Source organism: Syzygium oleosum, unplaced genomic scaffold (assembly GCF_021117445.2).
Source record: "Syzygium oleosum isolate NSW1041296 unplaced genomic scaffold, Sole_v2.1 Sole_v2.03, whole genome shotgun sequence".
Taxonomy (NCBI): domain Eukaryota; kingdom Viridiplantae; phylum Streptophyta; class Magnoliopsida; order Myrtales; family Myrtaceae; genus Syzygium; species Syzygium oleosum.
In genome coordinates, this window is record NW_026607487.1 from 6,832,009 (window position 1) to 6,847,019 (window position 15,011).

At 38.2% G+C, this 15,011-nt stretch overlaps 1 protein-coding gene across 1 annotated transcript; it reads left to right on the forward strand.

Moving 5' to 3' along the window:
* Positions 1–10,484: 10,484 nt before the first annotated feature.
* LOC115687455 (F-box protein At5g49610) lies at positions 10,485–12,351 on the forward strand. The gene has a single exon (XM_030613037.2). The coding sequence runs from the start codon at positions 10,842–10,844 to the stop codon at positions 11,919–11,921; it is 1,080 nt and encodes a 359-aa protein (XP_030468897.1). The 5' UTR covers positions 10,485–10,841; the 3' UTR covers positions 11,922–12,351.
* The last annotated feature ends 2,660 nt before the right edge of the window (positions 12,352–15,011 follow it).

Below are 15,011 nucleotides of genomic sequence, written 5' to 3' on the forward strand. Positions count from 1 at the left end.
GGAGAGAGAGGTGACGATGCATATATATAAAGGTGGTAGTGTATGGAGGGAGTTCTTTTCTTGTCTCGGCAAGTCGTCGATAACCTAGTGTTTGTCAAAAGAGAAACTTTTATAAAAGTACAATGCATATATTAAATTAAATCTTGACCGATAAAGATATAAATCTCGCGAGAGTTTCGCGCGAATCCCATCAAATCCGACGTGCCGAATTCACTTTAGCATGTATGATATGTTTGTCAATAATTTCTCCAATTAGCAGGAATTTATGGAGGAAGAGAGATAGGGTTAATACCATAAAAAATTCTTAAATTAATATATTTGTAATAAATTTATTCAAAATTAATTTTCTGACTATCAAAAATCCCAAACTGATATATTAATGATAAATTTACCCCAAGTTAATTTTTTGACTATCAAAAATTCCAAACAGGTATGCTTATGATAAATTTATCCTCTGTTAAATTAGATTAATATCACGAAAAACAACAAACTGATAAACCTGAAAAACCTCAAACTAATAAACCCGTTCACTGTCACGTGTCATCCAACTTAGCAATTTAACGGTAAAATTTAATGAAAACTAATGGAGGGTAAATTTATCACAAATATATTAATTTGAAATTTTTAATTAATTTGAAGTAAATTTATCGCTAATAGATGGATTTGGGGTTTTCAATGGTATTATCCTTGGAGTTATTACAAGGAGGAAGCCACCTGTCCAATCCAACGACAAGAACATGGACTTTTGACGATGCTGTGGCTGGACCTGGATTTAATCACACTTTTTACCCTTGTTTTCCTTTTTAAGTATTGATTTGCCCCTTAAATTCAGACTTACCCTTATTAGCATTTTTCCGTTTTGACTTTAGTAGATTCCAGTGGTTTATTTATGCATTTGAGATTTTCTGTTTTCTTCTTTTTTTTGAACAGGAAAGAGAAAAATTACTGCAGCTTTGCTCAAAACAGTATTGGAGTCGGGTCATGACGATGGACATTTCTTCTACCCTGAAAGATGAAGATTTGATGTTCATAAGATCAAATGGTCCAAAAAAGGTTGAAAGGTTGCCTCACGTGGAAAGATTAGAATCATGAAAAAGGGAAACAAAAGCTGTGATTATGGTATCGTTATATAGTAACACAAGATTATAATTGTAGTAAGTAAGGCCTTTCAAGAAAGAAATGACTCGAGATTAAAAGAGTTTTAAGAGTTATTTACAATAGAGACGATATACGACAGAATGATATGTATTCGTATACAACGTAGCGTGCGATACGTTCTTTTGTACACTTTCATTCATCGTCAAGATAGCTCTACTCAAAGAACCTTATTTCAATTTTCTTAATCATCTCGTCATCTTTTCTCTTCACAAATTTAAATTATCGTACTTACGCGTTCACTTTAATCTACCAGCCCTTGGTTACAATGTCTTAAAATTTCTCTACAGGACCTAGCCAAATGATGAGATCCCCCTCGAAGGTCTCCTATTCCTTTGATTTCATTACCAAAGTTCTATATTTCCCAAGCAATAATGATTTGATTCAAGTTGAAACATAGACGTCCGTGAAGGTAGGTTGTATCTTTTGGCTTTTGAATAATCGAGATGGCAAGAGGCTATCGGTCGACCGATGCCTCAATATGAGTGGTGCAGTGAAAAGTTGGGTGCCAATTATTTCACATTGAGATTTGAGCATATATATTTTAAATTAGTAGATATATAAATAAGAGATTACACGTGGATGCAAATCCTTTTCTAGAGCTTTGAGCGACCAGTGAGATTTACTGGTCCTTTACAGAAAGTCAATACAGTAGGAGGCTAGGGAGTGCACCAAAGTTAACTATAGCATGTACTTTGATTACTGGCAAGATCCTGAGCAGTCGACCATGTACCTGTTATTTAGCAAGTTTTAAAAACATGGATCCGTACCGCAAAAAACCTTAAATGAGTACATTAGTAATAAATTTATTTTAAATTAATTTTTTAATTGTAAAAAATTTCAAACTAGTATAATCATGACAAATTTACCCACCGTTAATTTTCATTATATTTTACAGTCAAATAACTAAGTTGGATGACACATGACAGTTGACGAGTGTGCCAGTTTAAGGTTTTAGCATATTTGCCAGTTTGTGATTTTTTGCAGTATTAATTCAATTTAACGAAGGATAAATTTGTCATAAGTATACTAGTTTTGAGTTTTTTATAATCAAAATATTATTTTGGAATAAATTTATCACAAGTGTACCAGTTTTTGGTTTTTTGTTGTCAAAAAATTAGTTTTTGATAAATTTGTCACCGATGTACCAGTTTGGGGTTTTTCGTGGTATTAACCCTAAAAAAACATACTTTGTTTTCTTGAAAACGAATGATTTGAACAAAATTTTTCCGGAAAACGATCGCTAGCATCACTTAGAAAAATGAATTAATAAAAGATATTTTCTTCGTTTACGAAAATACCTAAACATGAATTTTTGTCAACGATGAGAATATTTTTTATTTAAAAAAATTAATTTTCAAATCATTTATTTTCCTTGAAACAAACAGAACCATAATATTCATTAATGATGCAATAGATATAACTAATCACGGTATTGTAAGAAATACGAGAATGCGCTTCTCATTTCGTGAAATCAAGTTATTCAATAAACAAGAAAATTAGGGTTTGTTCGAATGAAGTAAGCGCATAAAAAGAAAAAACTTATAACGGAAAGATAAACCACAAAAGCATAGTTTCTTTAGAGAAAGAGTGATGACGCTTGATTGGCATGCATTTAGATCTACTAGTGCACTAATGGCAATTTGCATTGTTCATCGTGCATATAGTGATAAATTGAGGTGAAAACCTAACATGATCAGGCAATAAATCCTAGGAAAAATGACACAAACAATTCATAAACGTTGACTTAATGTGTAATTTGATCCCTGAACTTTTAATTTATTCAATGTAGTCCCTAAACTTTAACTCAATGTTCAATGTGGTCCCTGAACTTGTAATTGTTCAATGTGATCCTTGGACTTTTGATACATGTTCAATTTAGTCCCTGAACTTTATAAAAATGTTCAATATAGTCTTTCCATTAATTCAAATTCAGGAACTATATTGTATATTTTCATATAGTTCATGGACTAAATTGAACATGTACCAAAAGTTCAGGGACCGCATTGAACAAATTAAAAGTTCATGAACTACATTGAACATTAAGCTAAAGTTCAGAAGTTCATGGACCAAATTGCACATTGAGCCAAAATTTAGAGACTATTTATGCCATTATCCCTAAATCTTATATGTAGGAAAGAAGAAAAAAATTACCTCATCATATTTAAAATAAATGATCGTGATCAACACGAAGTATTTTCTTAAAAATAATCACTCACATTGCTTACAATAAATGAATGAGCAGAAAATATTTTCATCGATCACAATAATTTTTAACCATAAATTATTATCGATAATGAAAACATTTTTCATCGACTAACTATTTCAAACAATACAAACGACCATTTAAAAAAAATTCAAATCATTATTTTTACGCGAAAAAACGTAGCCTTAATATAATAAGAAAAAATGTTATAAAGGACCGCTTGGCATTTTCGCAAGATTATTGACTAATCGTGCTTCGATAGCATAGATACTTTATTAGAAATATATTACTTTTTTCAAAATGTATTATTAATTTACAAAGCGTTAATCTTCTTTTATAAGTGAATGAATGCTGATCAATCAAAGCATAATCTATTATTAAAATTTTCCGAAATTAGTGGTTTTTAATAATAATAATAAATAAGCTATTGGGCGGTTGAACCCTAGAAATGGAAGTAGCTTGGGTTTGCACCCCCATGCATTTCACTTTTTACTTTTGCACTTTCCTCGCTCGAGCTGAACGTTGTCCTTGTGCTCCTTTTTTACCTTATCCACAATCATTTCTATCTATTGCTAAACTGCTCTTGTCCCCTCGCCTTGATCTGAACATGTACTATTTATTGCCAGAAAATTTGTTTTTTTACGTAACGAATATATTACCTGTTTTCTCATGGGTTAATTTAAAAAAAAAACACAAATTTTAGATCGAGTGATAATCTTGGCACGAATTTTTTTTATCTCATAAAAAAGCAACAACTTTAGGTCGAGGGACAATTCTGGCTCCAACTTTTTTTTGTCTCATAAAAAATCACCAACTTTCACCCTTATCATAAATCTGACCCCTCATTGACTCTCTGTCTGAAGTGACATTTGTTTGAGAAAAAAAGATTATGGTGGTGAGCTTAGCGGATCTCATTCATAGCATCTGTCGACGAGCGGTGATCTTCAGCTTCAGATTACGATAAAACAACGAAGTTTGACTAGAGAGATTTAATCTGGAGATATTTTTTACTTACCGGTGAAATGAATAAAATGAACAGTTTCACCGTTATTCTTCAAGCTGTGGTTCAGAAAATAAGACAATGAATAGTGCTTTTAATCTAGTAAGCAAGCCACGTGAATTTATTGCTGAGGTGGAATAGTCAAGTTGGATAATCAATGTATCTAAGTCAATGGGGGCTAGATTTGGATTTAAGTGAAAGTTTGTGTTTTTTTATGAGACAAAAAAAAGTTGAGGCCAAAATTTTCGCTCTATCTAAAGTTGGTGTTTTTCTACAGAACAAAATAAAATTCGGACAATAATTATCACTCGACTTAAAATTTGTGCTTTTTTTTGGAATTAGGCCATTTTCTTATTATTGCGTCATAAATATGGACGTTATTTGTATAATGAAGCCTCCAATAAAATAAAAACGAAAGGGAAAACGTGCCCTTTCAAATGGAGCCACCTCATGTTGATATCTATATATTGTTGTAAATACATGTCGGTTTAAACCACAGTATAACAGCATCCGATTTCCTTCGATTCCGCAGCAATCCCCATCAACCCTTTAATGGGAGAATTGTTATTTCAGTCCGAAAGTAATCGTGCGGATTCTAATTCGATCGTATACCTTTCAATTGGTTCGATATAGTCCCGAACCCATGCGTGAAAATTCAATCGTGTCGTTCTAACGAAGTTTCGCCTGAAATTGCCGATATAGCGGTCCGGTCATCATCGACCGGTTCCAACCAAGTTTCGCTTGAAATTTCTAACATAGCAGTTCGATTATCGCCGGCGATCTGACGTGAACAAATTTACTCGGATCGGCGCCGTTTTGTTTACAAGAATCGATGGTTGTAAAAATTCGAATGAAAAGCATGGGGATTTTTATTTTATGGTTTGGCACGAACCTATCAATCACGATCGTTGGTGGTACCATTATTTGGCCTTGGTGGACGAAAATCTGGTCATCGATTGACTTCAGAACTTACGCAAGGCCTAAAAATCTGCCTAAATTTCAGACGGGCAGTTAGCAATCGTTTTCCCAATTTCAAAAGAAAGGGAAAGGCATAAATTGAAATTCTTCATTTTGTTAGTGGAATAAGAAAAGTATTTCACAAAAAGGAACGAAAACCAACACGCATTTTCACGAGTTTTTGCAAAGCAAAAAGTCGACTAAAATAATCCCATTAATATCGTGGAACAAATTAGGCACGAGCCTAAATTCGGGTGAGTGATTTGAACTACGGTTCACTTGGACTTAGTACGGTAGGAAATCGAATTTGAATCGTGCGCCTAATCCACCTATTTATTTGTGTTTGTGCCGCTAAGTCAATCCCATGCGGTCGGCTCTAAAGAATATCTAGAGTTTAAACATGAGGGATTCTGAGTATTGAACAAGAAAAATGTTTACTGGATCCCATTTTGTATGTTAATCTTGAGGGGACCTATCCACACCTAAATAGCTGAAGACATGTCCTTTAATTTGAACAAATGTCATGTTTGGTACGATGGAATGAAATGGAACGAGGATCTTAATTCCTTTATCCGGTTTAAGTAAGAATGGAATATCATAAGGATTCTTTTTTTTGGTTGTAAGGCAAAAAAAAGAAAATTATGGAATGGAATTAAATGAAAATTTCAACAAAAAAATGTATATGAAATTCCGGCTTTGGCCGGGATTGGCTCGAGATGGCCCGGTCCTATTTAGTCTGGGTTAAATCACGTAGCTTTGGTCCGAACTAGGACCGTGGGCAAAAAATAAGCATGCCTAAAATTTATGGGGAGGGGAGGGGCAAAATCTTGGCAAAAGCCTGTCCAGCCTAGGCCACCAGTTTTAATCACAACATGCCTATTGGGAGCGTATAACAGAAACCCGATACTTTTACCCGGGAAGATCACCAAGGGAGAGTCAAAGTCCGAACCTGTCAACATATCCAGCTAGATCCACCTTCACTCAAAAGCTTAAGCCAATGAGTTATAAGTCAATTATGATACATTAACTTCTTCACACCGCACTAATTCTCCACGTGGAATATCTCTAATACAATTCACACATGCATCCCGACAATAGATGTTAGGATTAGGCATATAAACATAATGAAATAGAGAGTAAAGACGAAAAAGAGAAATTGAGATGCAATGTTTATCCTGGTTTACTTTTAAACTATGGCTATATTCAGCAGAAGATTTCACTATAATTAGCATCTCACAACTCTTAATTATAAAATAAAGATATTATATATAGTCAGCAGCTATTCATGGGTTTAAGCAAAAACTATCAATAAAATCTGAACCCCGTGCTTTCTTGTCAATAAGGATTATGAACCACACCCCAACAACGCCTACAATTTAGCGACGATTATACCAAACGGGCTCAAATTAGTCTATTCACATAGAAAGGTGCGTATCCAAAGCGTGGAAATAGCGCAACCCTTTATCGCTGTGGGCATGTTATTTTCCAATATAGAATGTAATACCGCAGCAGAAGAACCCGATATCATTGTACACTTATTGGAATAAGATATTTACAAGGGCAAGAGTGACTTGAGGGCATTATTAAAACCCATTTTAGGTCGAGAAATTTCAAGCCACGAGTCAATGAAAAGGATTTTCTTTATACTATATTGATTTAATTCATATTTAGAAGTGTATAATTTAGGGAAGACCCGGTGGATGTTAGCTAGGGTGAGTCATCAAAGTCTTTGTCAGCACTAGACAGATTGGATTAGGACAGAAATTGACTGAAAAACCTTAGTGAGCTTAGTCACTTAGTCGTTGATATTTGGAAAAATAATTCTAAATTATATCGAATGAAAAAGAGTGTTGACCCCTAAAATTTAGCTTTGCTTAATTCGACGCGCCCGCGGGGGTGTCTTCGAATGTCTTGGGTGTTGTTGTCGTGCCAAAATATGGAGCTTTCGATGTGAACAAGTTTTCTAGAGAAGTATCGCAATTAACTTAACCATCAAAAGAGTTAAATCAAGCATGAATGAATTTCTTCACACGTTGTTGTATGAGATGTTGATAATGCTTTCGGAGTTGAAATGACCGCGAGTCGCAGTCTCGTGTACGTAGGAACTCAATCCGGCAAATTCAAAATGATGTTCCCAATCTCATACGGTATTTTCAAAACTGGACTGGAACGATTGGTTCAATCGTTTATCGACTTGATCTCGTAGGGAAAAAAAATTTGACCAATATTGGCCGTTCAATTCGATCTCGATTGATCCGAGTCTATAACTACGAGTCAAATACACGACTTTAAATCAATACGATTTGAAGAAGTGTAGGTTTAATTAGTGATCAATGGTAACTTTTCCTCCTTCTAGAAACTTGATTTCACATTTCATATCCATGGTTAGGGGTCTGTTTGGTAACCGGCCAAATAGTACTTGATTCTATTCTTTTGTTCCCAAGAACAAAAAAAAGAACAGAAATACGTTTGATAAATATTTTATTTCCGAGTACAAATTTGTTCTCAGAATCAGTTTTGGAACAGAATCAAAAATAAAAAAAAAGTCGATTATGGGAACAAGAATAAGAAATGGAAAATAAATTTTTTATTTTTTATCTTCTTATTCTTCTTTCCTAACATGTGGCTAGTGGCCGGCGACCAGCCACAGGCCAGGGCTGACGAGGGTGACCCTCGCCCAAGCCGCGAGCCGCCCTCGCCAGATTTGGCGAGGGCTGGACCCTCGTCGGATCAGGCAAGGGCAGCTTGCGGCTTGGGTGAAGGCGGCAGCAAGGGTCCAACCCTCACTGGCCCTGGCCTATGGCGAGTCGCCGGCGTTGGCGACCTGGCCATGGGCCAAGGAACGAGAAGAAAAAAAGACAAAAGAAAAAAAAGGCAAAAAAGAGAAAGAAATATTAAAAAGTTCAAAATATTATTAATAAAATGAAATTTTGTGCAGCTATCAAACGCATTTTTGTTCCTTTTCTATTCAAAGAATATAAATTTTTGGCAGTTACTAAACGCTTTCAAATACTTAGAAATTATTTTCAGGAATAGAATAAAAAAAAATCATTTCTGAGCAGAAATTATTTTCGGAAACAGAATGGTTACTAAACGCACCATAAGTGTACTGGATCCTTAATCAGCAAACTACGTAATAGAGCAGAAGAATTCAAATCGATTGAAATTTACTAGAGTCGATAATTCAACGTTAAAACAAGATATTCGAATGTGCCGCGATGATACTTGTAAATGAAGTAATAAAGCTTATGCAACTCTCTTGTTTCCAATTATGAAATATTTTAAGATAGCACTTTTAATTTATATCTTGCTTTACTCAAAAAAGTCATTTACCTTAGCGTGACTACAAGTTCACGTATTTATTTACTAAAAATAGATTAAATAAATTTAAATCATAATAACAAGATGGGTGGGCCTGGCTCGACAGAGTTGGATTGGGCCTATTAATTGAATCTACCCTAACGTTGCCGATATTCAAACAGAACGGGAAAAAGTACAAAAGAAGTCATAAATCTATTGTATTGATGTCAATTCAGTCGCAAACATTTTAATTTAACCAATTTAATCCCAAACATTTTCACGTTTTGCCAATTGAGTTTATCTGGCCAATTTAAGTCGGAAAGTTGTTCACGTGGATGCCGGTTATCCTAAGTGGTACGATTGGCGCTGACATAAACATTTTTTTTTCTTTTTTTTGTTCCTTGGCCTTTGCTGATGGGCGGTCAGGGTTGCCCTCGCCCAAGCGAGGCTGACCCTTGCTCAACCGAGGCTAGCCCTCACCGGCCATGGCTTGTGTGGTGGCCAAGTCAGCTAACCATGCCGCGTAGGGTGCGGCCGGCGTTCACGTTAGTGATTGTCAGCCTAAATTGGCCGGATGGATTCAATTGGCAAAACGTGAAAATGTTTACGGCTAAATTGATCCAATTGAAAGGTTTAGACTTGAATTGGTACAAATGCAATATATTTAAGACTTTTTTCTTTTATACTTCCCCCAATAGAATGTCGTATTTTTTATAAAAAAACTCGTGGTGACGAGACGTCACATGTCACGTCGTCGATTGACATCTTATCAAGCTGAAAATCGCCTTCTGGGATGGATAGACAACGGGTGCATCATAGCTAGTCAATATGGAATTAGACAGTCAAGATCTTCATTTCGTTTGGCCATTAGAAGTGCCCGAAAGACATTCAATCTTTTTGAACTTATATATAGAAATAGAAGTGGCATTACTAGTCATTGACAAACTTTTTAACAAAGTTAATGGGCCAAGTGAAGTAACGATTACTAAAGTTACTAGAAACGGGTCCAATTGGGCTTTTGCTTTTCAAAGCCCAACTAGATACGGGCCTCAATGTGTCTCGAGTAAACTTAGGGTCCGGTTTTTTTTTGTCAAAAACTTAGGCTCCGTTTATTCATTAGGTAATTATTTTTCGAATAATCTATTTTTCGTAAAACAAATAGAGCCTTATTTCTAATTTACTACTCGTCGGATCTCTCATTCTTATGCATTTTTTAAGTTACTTAGTGAATTCATCCTTTTTTTTTTCCCTCTATTAAACTGAATCTTAAAATTTTAAAAATCTCTTTAGACAACATAAGCAGCCGCATCCATTATAATTAACTCTATCAGTAAGTTCGGCAAAGATGAAGTTATTTTAGTTTCATTTTTCATTTGTAATAAAAATCGAATAAGGACAATTCCGCCAAAATCCTAAACTTTTCCTCGTGGGATATCATTACCCAAAACTTTTTTTTCCTCCCTATCTCACCGCTACCCTTAAAGCTTGTACCAATAACCCAAAAGTACCTCCTCTCCATATGGCCGTTGGAAATCCGACTCAGCAGCATGTGTGGCCGTTTAAAACTGGCGCGGCGGCAACGCTCTCAGTTTTTTCTTATCCATTGCTACGTCGGATCTGTTTGCACAACGTTATTTATGATAGTCACCATTTCGAGTCATTGACCTTAATTATGGATAGAAAATCTAACGGAAGGTATTTTTCGGGTCACTGACGGGAAAAAATTTAGGTATCAACAATCCCGAGGGAGGGGAAAATATTAACATTTTTGGTGGGAATAATCTGAAAAAATTAAATCAGTTACCATATTTCAGGCCCAAGAAATGAAATCAGATGATAACCAAAATACACAGGTCGGGCTTTTATATATATTACGTCACAAATCGCAATGGATCCGACAAGACGATTCCTCCTGCGTCTCTGCTTCTTCTTCTTCTTCTTCCTCGCTTCGCTTCCTTGGTCCGTCGATCGAAATGCCCGCTTCGAATTCGCTCCCACCCTCATCATCATCTCCATCTCCATCGTCGGAGGCTCCATGAGCTTCCGTTTCTTCCCCTCCACGCGCCGTTCCGTCGGTCGCCGAGGACGCGCGCCTCCGTTCTCCGGCGTGATCGCCCGAATCCGGGTCGCTGGCGGACCGTAATCGAGGTAAAGCGGATGTGGGTGTCTCTTCTTTCGGCTTTTCTTGGGCAATCTGTGTTGGGAATTGAAGGTTTTTGAGGGATGACGCGCCGAGGAGCTGAATTCTTTCCGGACGAGGTCGTCATTCAGATTCTTTCCCGATTGCCCATCAAGTCTCTGTTCAGGGCAAGGACCGTGTGCAAGCTCTGGCACAGGTTGTTGTCGGAGGATTACTTTGTCCGCCTCTACAATGAAGTGTCCGTTAGGGACTCCATGGTGGTGGTGGAGGTCTCCGAGTCGTTGGACTCGGTGCCGACCTTCATTTGCGTCGATAGCTCGAGGGGTGTCTCTGACTTTTCTCTCGGTTTCTTGAACGATAGAGTTAAGGTCAGGGCCTCGTGTAATGGCCTGCTTTGTTGCTCGAGCATTCCTGATAAGGGTGTTCACTATGTCTGCAATCCGGTGACTAGGGAGTTTAGGTTGCTCCCGAGGAGGGAGAGGGCGATGAATAGGTTTCATCCCGACGGCGAGGCTACCCTGGTGGGTTTGGCTTGCGATTTGTCTGTGCAGACTTTCAGCGTTGTGCTGGCGGGTTACCACCGGACTTTTGGCCACCGGCCTGATGGAACGTTCATTTGTTTCGTCTATGATTCGGAGTCGAACAGGTGGAGGAGGATCGTCTCGTTTCAAGAAGATCATTTCACGCATATGAGCAGGAACCAGGTCGTGTTCGTTAACGGCGCCCTTCACTGGTTGACGGGTAGCTCCTCGTATATTCTTGTACTCGATTTGCATTACGACATCTGGAGGAAAATATCCTTGCCGGAGCAGCTGAGTTGTGGGGCAGGGAGTAGGATTTATCTGTTAGAGCTGGATGGGAGCTTATCGATAATTCAGATCTTACAGGGCTGGATGATCATTTGGGCGTTGAAAGATTACGTGATGGAGAATTGGCAAGTGGTGGATAGGGTTAGTCTGAGATGCATCCGAGGCTTGGTGCCGGGCATTTTTCCGATAAGTCAGACGAGTGAATATTTATTTTTGGCCACTCATAAGCAGGTGTTGGTGTATCAACGAAAGAGAAGAGTGTGGAAAGAGATGTACTCTGTGAAGAACGGGTCGACACTCCCCTTGTGGTTTTCAGCCCATGCTTTTCGCAGTGCGATCTTCTCTTGTAAATGAGTTTGGTAGTTCTTTCCGTGAAAGTCTGTACATACTGGTTGCTGGTATTGATATTGAATCAGCTGTTCGTTGCGTGTGGAAATTTTTTCTATGATGATTCATATGTGGTTAGGCTGTGTGCCATATAAATCAACTAGTCTTTGACATTCTCTTTCGAATCATGTTTCACATTAGAGTTCAAGAAGGTTAATTACCTTTCAAGATGTGAGCTTGCTGTCAGTATGCTCTTAATTGGTGTCCTGGGACTATTAGAGCTAAAATACAATTTGTAGGTGGTGTTCAAATGTTTGGTTCACACAAATTTCCATGTTCAGCAACAGAAACCCTGCTATTATATGTATCCAGTATCATCATGTAAATGCTGGAAAGCATTATCATGTCGTGTGTTTAACTTTGACTGCATTTACAGTTCTTTCTTTGTGGTTGTTAAGGTGGCCGTGTCTGTCTTCCTTGTCTGTTTAAATTTGTTACTGCAGTTTGTTCTTTCTTACTTCATATAAATTTCAATGAGTGGTGTAACAATGTGTAATTTAGCTAATCTGTGCATAAACAGTTTATCTGGTAGCTAGTAGCTGCATGATAATGGTATGCCACAGGCCCACGACTCAGATTGGTTTCTACTTGCCATCATTTCATTTTGGAAGGTCACTCTCTTTCTGTCATGCTTCGATCGTAGTTCTTGCATGGCCATTTGTTTTATTACTAGTTGAAGAATGCCCTTTTGCTGCTTTCAGAAGACTTTCGATTAGCCCTTGAGTTTCTCCCTGGATTTGGATTCTGGAGGTGATCTGATCTCCATTTTTCTCTAGTTAATCCGAACGTGCATGCATAAGATTAGTGCATTTACTCTACTAGTTCATGGGAGAGTGAAAAAATGCAGAATGATAATTTTGGAGATCAGGGGTTGTCGCAGACGACAATGGCGCCTTCCCCATGCGCTAGATCACTCGGCGTCCCAGTGAGCCTTCCTTTATAGATGCAGAACGGTTATTTGAACTATGCTTGGTAAGCTAGGAGGATCGAACTTTCCTGTGTCATGTTCCAATGAACCAGAAGGAAATCACCTGCAGCTATTTCCGGCGAGTGCCTCCGGTTCGTTATCTCGTGGAAAGGCTGTTGCTGCTTGGATCGGGATGTCTGGTAGAAGTCGAATTGTTTTTCAATCTTTGAATTCCGCTCGGCTTCAAATTGTTAAGGGTTACACCGTAATTGCGAGAAGTCTGCACATGTAGCGGTGAATGGATTGTTGAGATTGGTGATTAAACAAGAGCATAGTAAAATCATAGTCTACTCACCTTAGGTCGACCCTAAGGAGACAATACCATAGTTTTGCCGTCTTGACGAAATTCTTAAGTTGCTGCCATTGATCCGGTCGAAAATATGATGGCCCGGATTGCTGTGAAACTATGATTTTGCCGCTTTTGTTATGAACTACTTTCAACAAAAACACCCGTCCGACGCTTGGTTATGGATCGGGCAAGATGGAAAATATGAAATTTCTCGCCTTTGGTCCTTTGAATTAGAAATTAATCACTAAAAAGATAAGCAAATGTGCACCAAGAAGAAAAGCTAAAGATGTGAGAATGTTTGAATAGAAAAAGGTTATCTTTCAGGGAAGAATAAGCCTAGAAAGGGGCTGAATGCCCTCATTGAAAGTACATTCTTCAAGCTAATTCTTCTCCCATCATTTTTTTTTATTAAAAAAATTATATGCAAGTTTTTATTCCTCTCTGAAAATAATAAAAAAATACGAATAAATAGAGCATCTCTTACAAAGTAGATTTATGGAAAAATCCTAGAAATGAAAGTCAAACGCGACGTCGGGCACCAGACGAAAGAGCCCTTTTGCCATTGAAAGTTGAAGCTAAAAAAGTTTGACTTTTTGAAACTTTTCTTTGTCCCACCGCTTTTTTATTTTTTTTATCATCGAATGCACTAAAGCTTGCATTCCTTTTCTTTTTGCTTTTTTTGCGATCAATGCATTTTTGTCGGAATCTAGTCAGCTATTCGGCGATTTTTTTTTTTTTTTGCTAGAATGCTATTCGGCGAATTGCTATCGTGGCATATTGTTTATTTCGGAGGTAGATAATTTCTTAATGAAAAACTTACATCGGGGGAACATAGTAATTTGTATGGATAGTAATAGCTATTCGAAAACCCCGGGAATGAGATGACATTCACAATATCCTATACGTTTTGGATAAATTCGAAACAAAGTCCAACTTACGAGGATGGGTTCGGGACGTGTCCCGTTAGCAATCTCAACTTTTCGAGGGGAATTGTTCTGAGTAGCAGTAATCCGATACAGGGCGATCGAACGATTACGTTGTTCCGGCGACCTACATTTCAATCCTTACATATCATTCGGGCTTTATTTGTCTTATTGAAATCGAACGATTTGGAAAATATTTTTTCTAGGAAGGATTTGCTTAGTATCAGTTTCAAATAACTAGCCGATGAAAAATGCCTCCATTCATTTATTCGCGTAAATTTCCAGGAAAACATTTTTTCAAGTCATGCAATAATTCCGACCCCAGGAAAAAAAAAGGGGAAATCATACTTGGAGACCCACGCGCCTCCCGGCGAGTGTCGTTGGCCCAGTCGCGGAGAGACCTTGTTTGTCTGTTTCCCTCTCCTCTCTCTCTCTCTCTCTCTCTCTCTAAGCAAGAACACAGCACAGCACGGAGACGGAATCATCAAACGCAGACCGGTTTTCGACAAAATGAACAACAGCACAGAGATTAGAACCTCCCCCCTCGCACCGCAGCTTCGATGACGGTGGAGAGGACGCGCCGCCGCGGAGGAGTAGGAGGAGGAGGAGGAGCAGCAGCAGCAGCAGCTGGGCCCCGCGTCCCTTCGGGTTCCCCTCTCCGGCGCCGCCATTTCTTCTAGGGTTTCTCGTTCCCCCGGCCCCCCCCGTGTTTCCCTCCCCTCCCTCCTCCGAATTGGGGGGCGGCGCCGCCGAGCTGGCCTCGAGGTACTTCCCCTTTGGGTGTTCCGGTTGGTGTTCGCTGGATGGGGTCGTCGCGTTCCGTGATTCTTGCACCCGATTGCCGGCTCGTTCGTTTGATTGCGTGCTCCTCCCGTTTT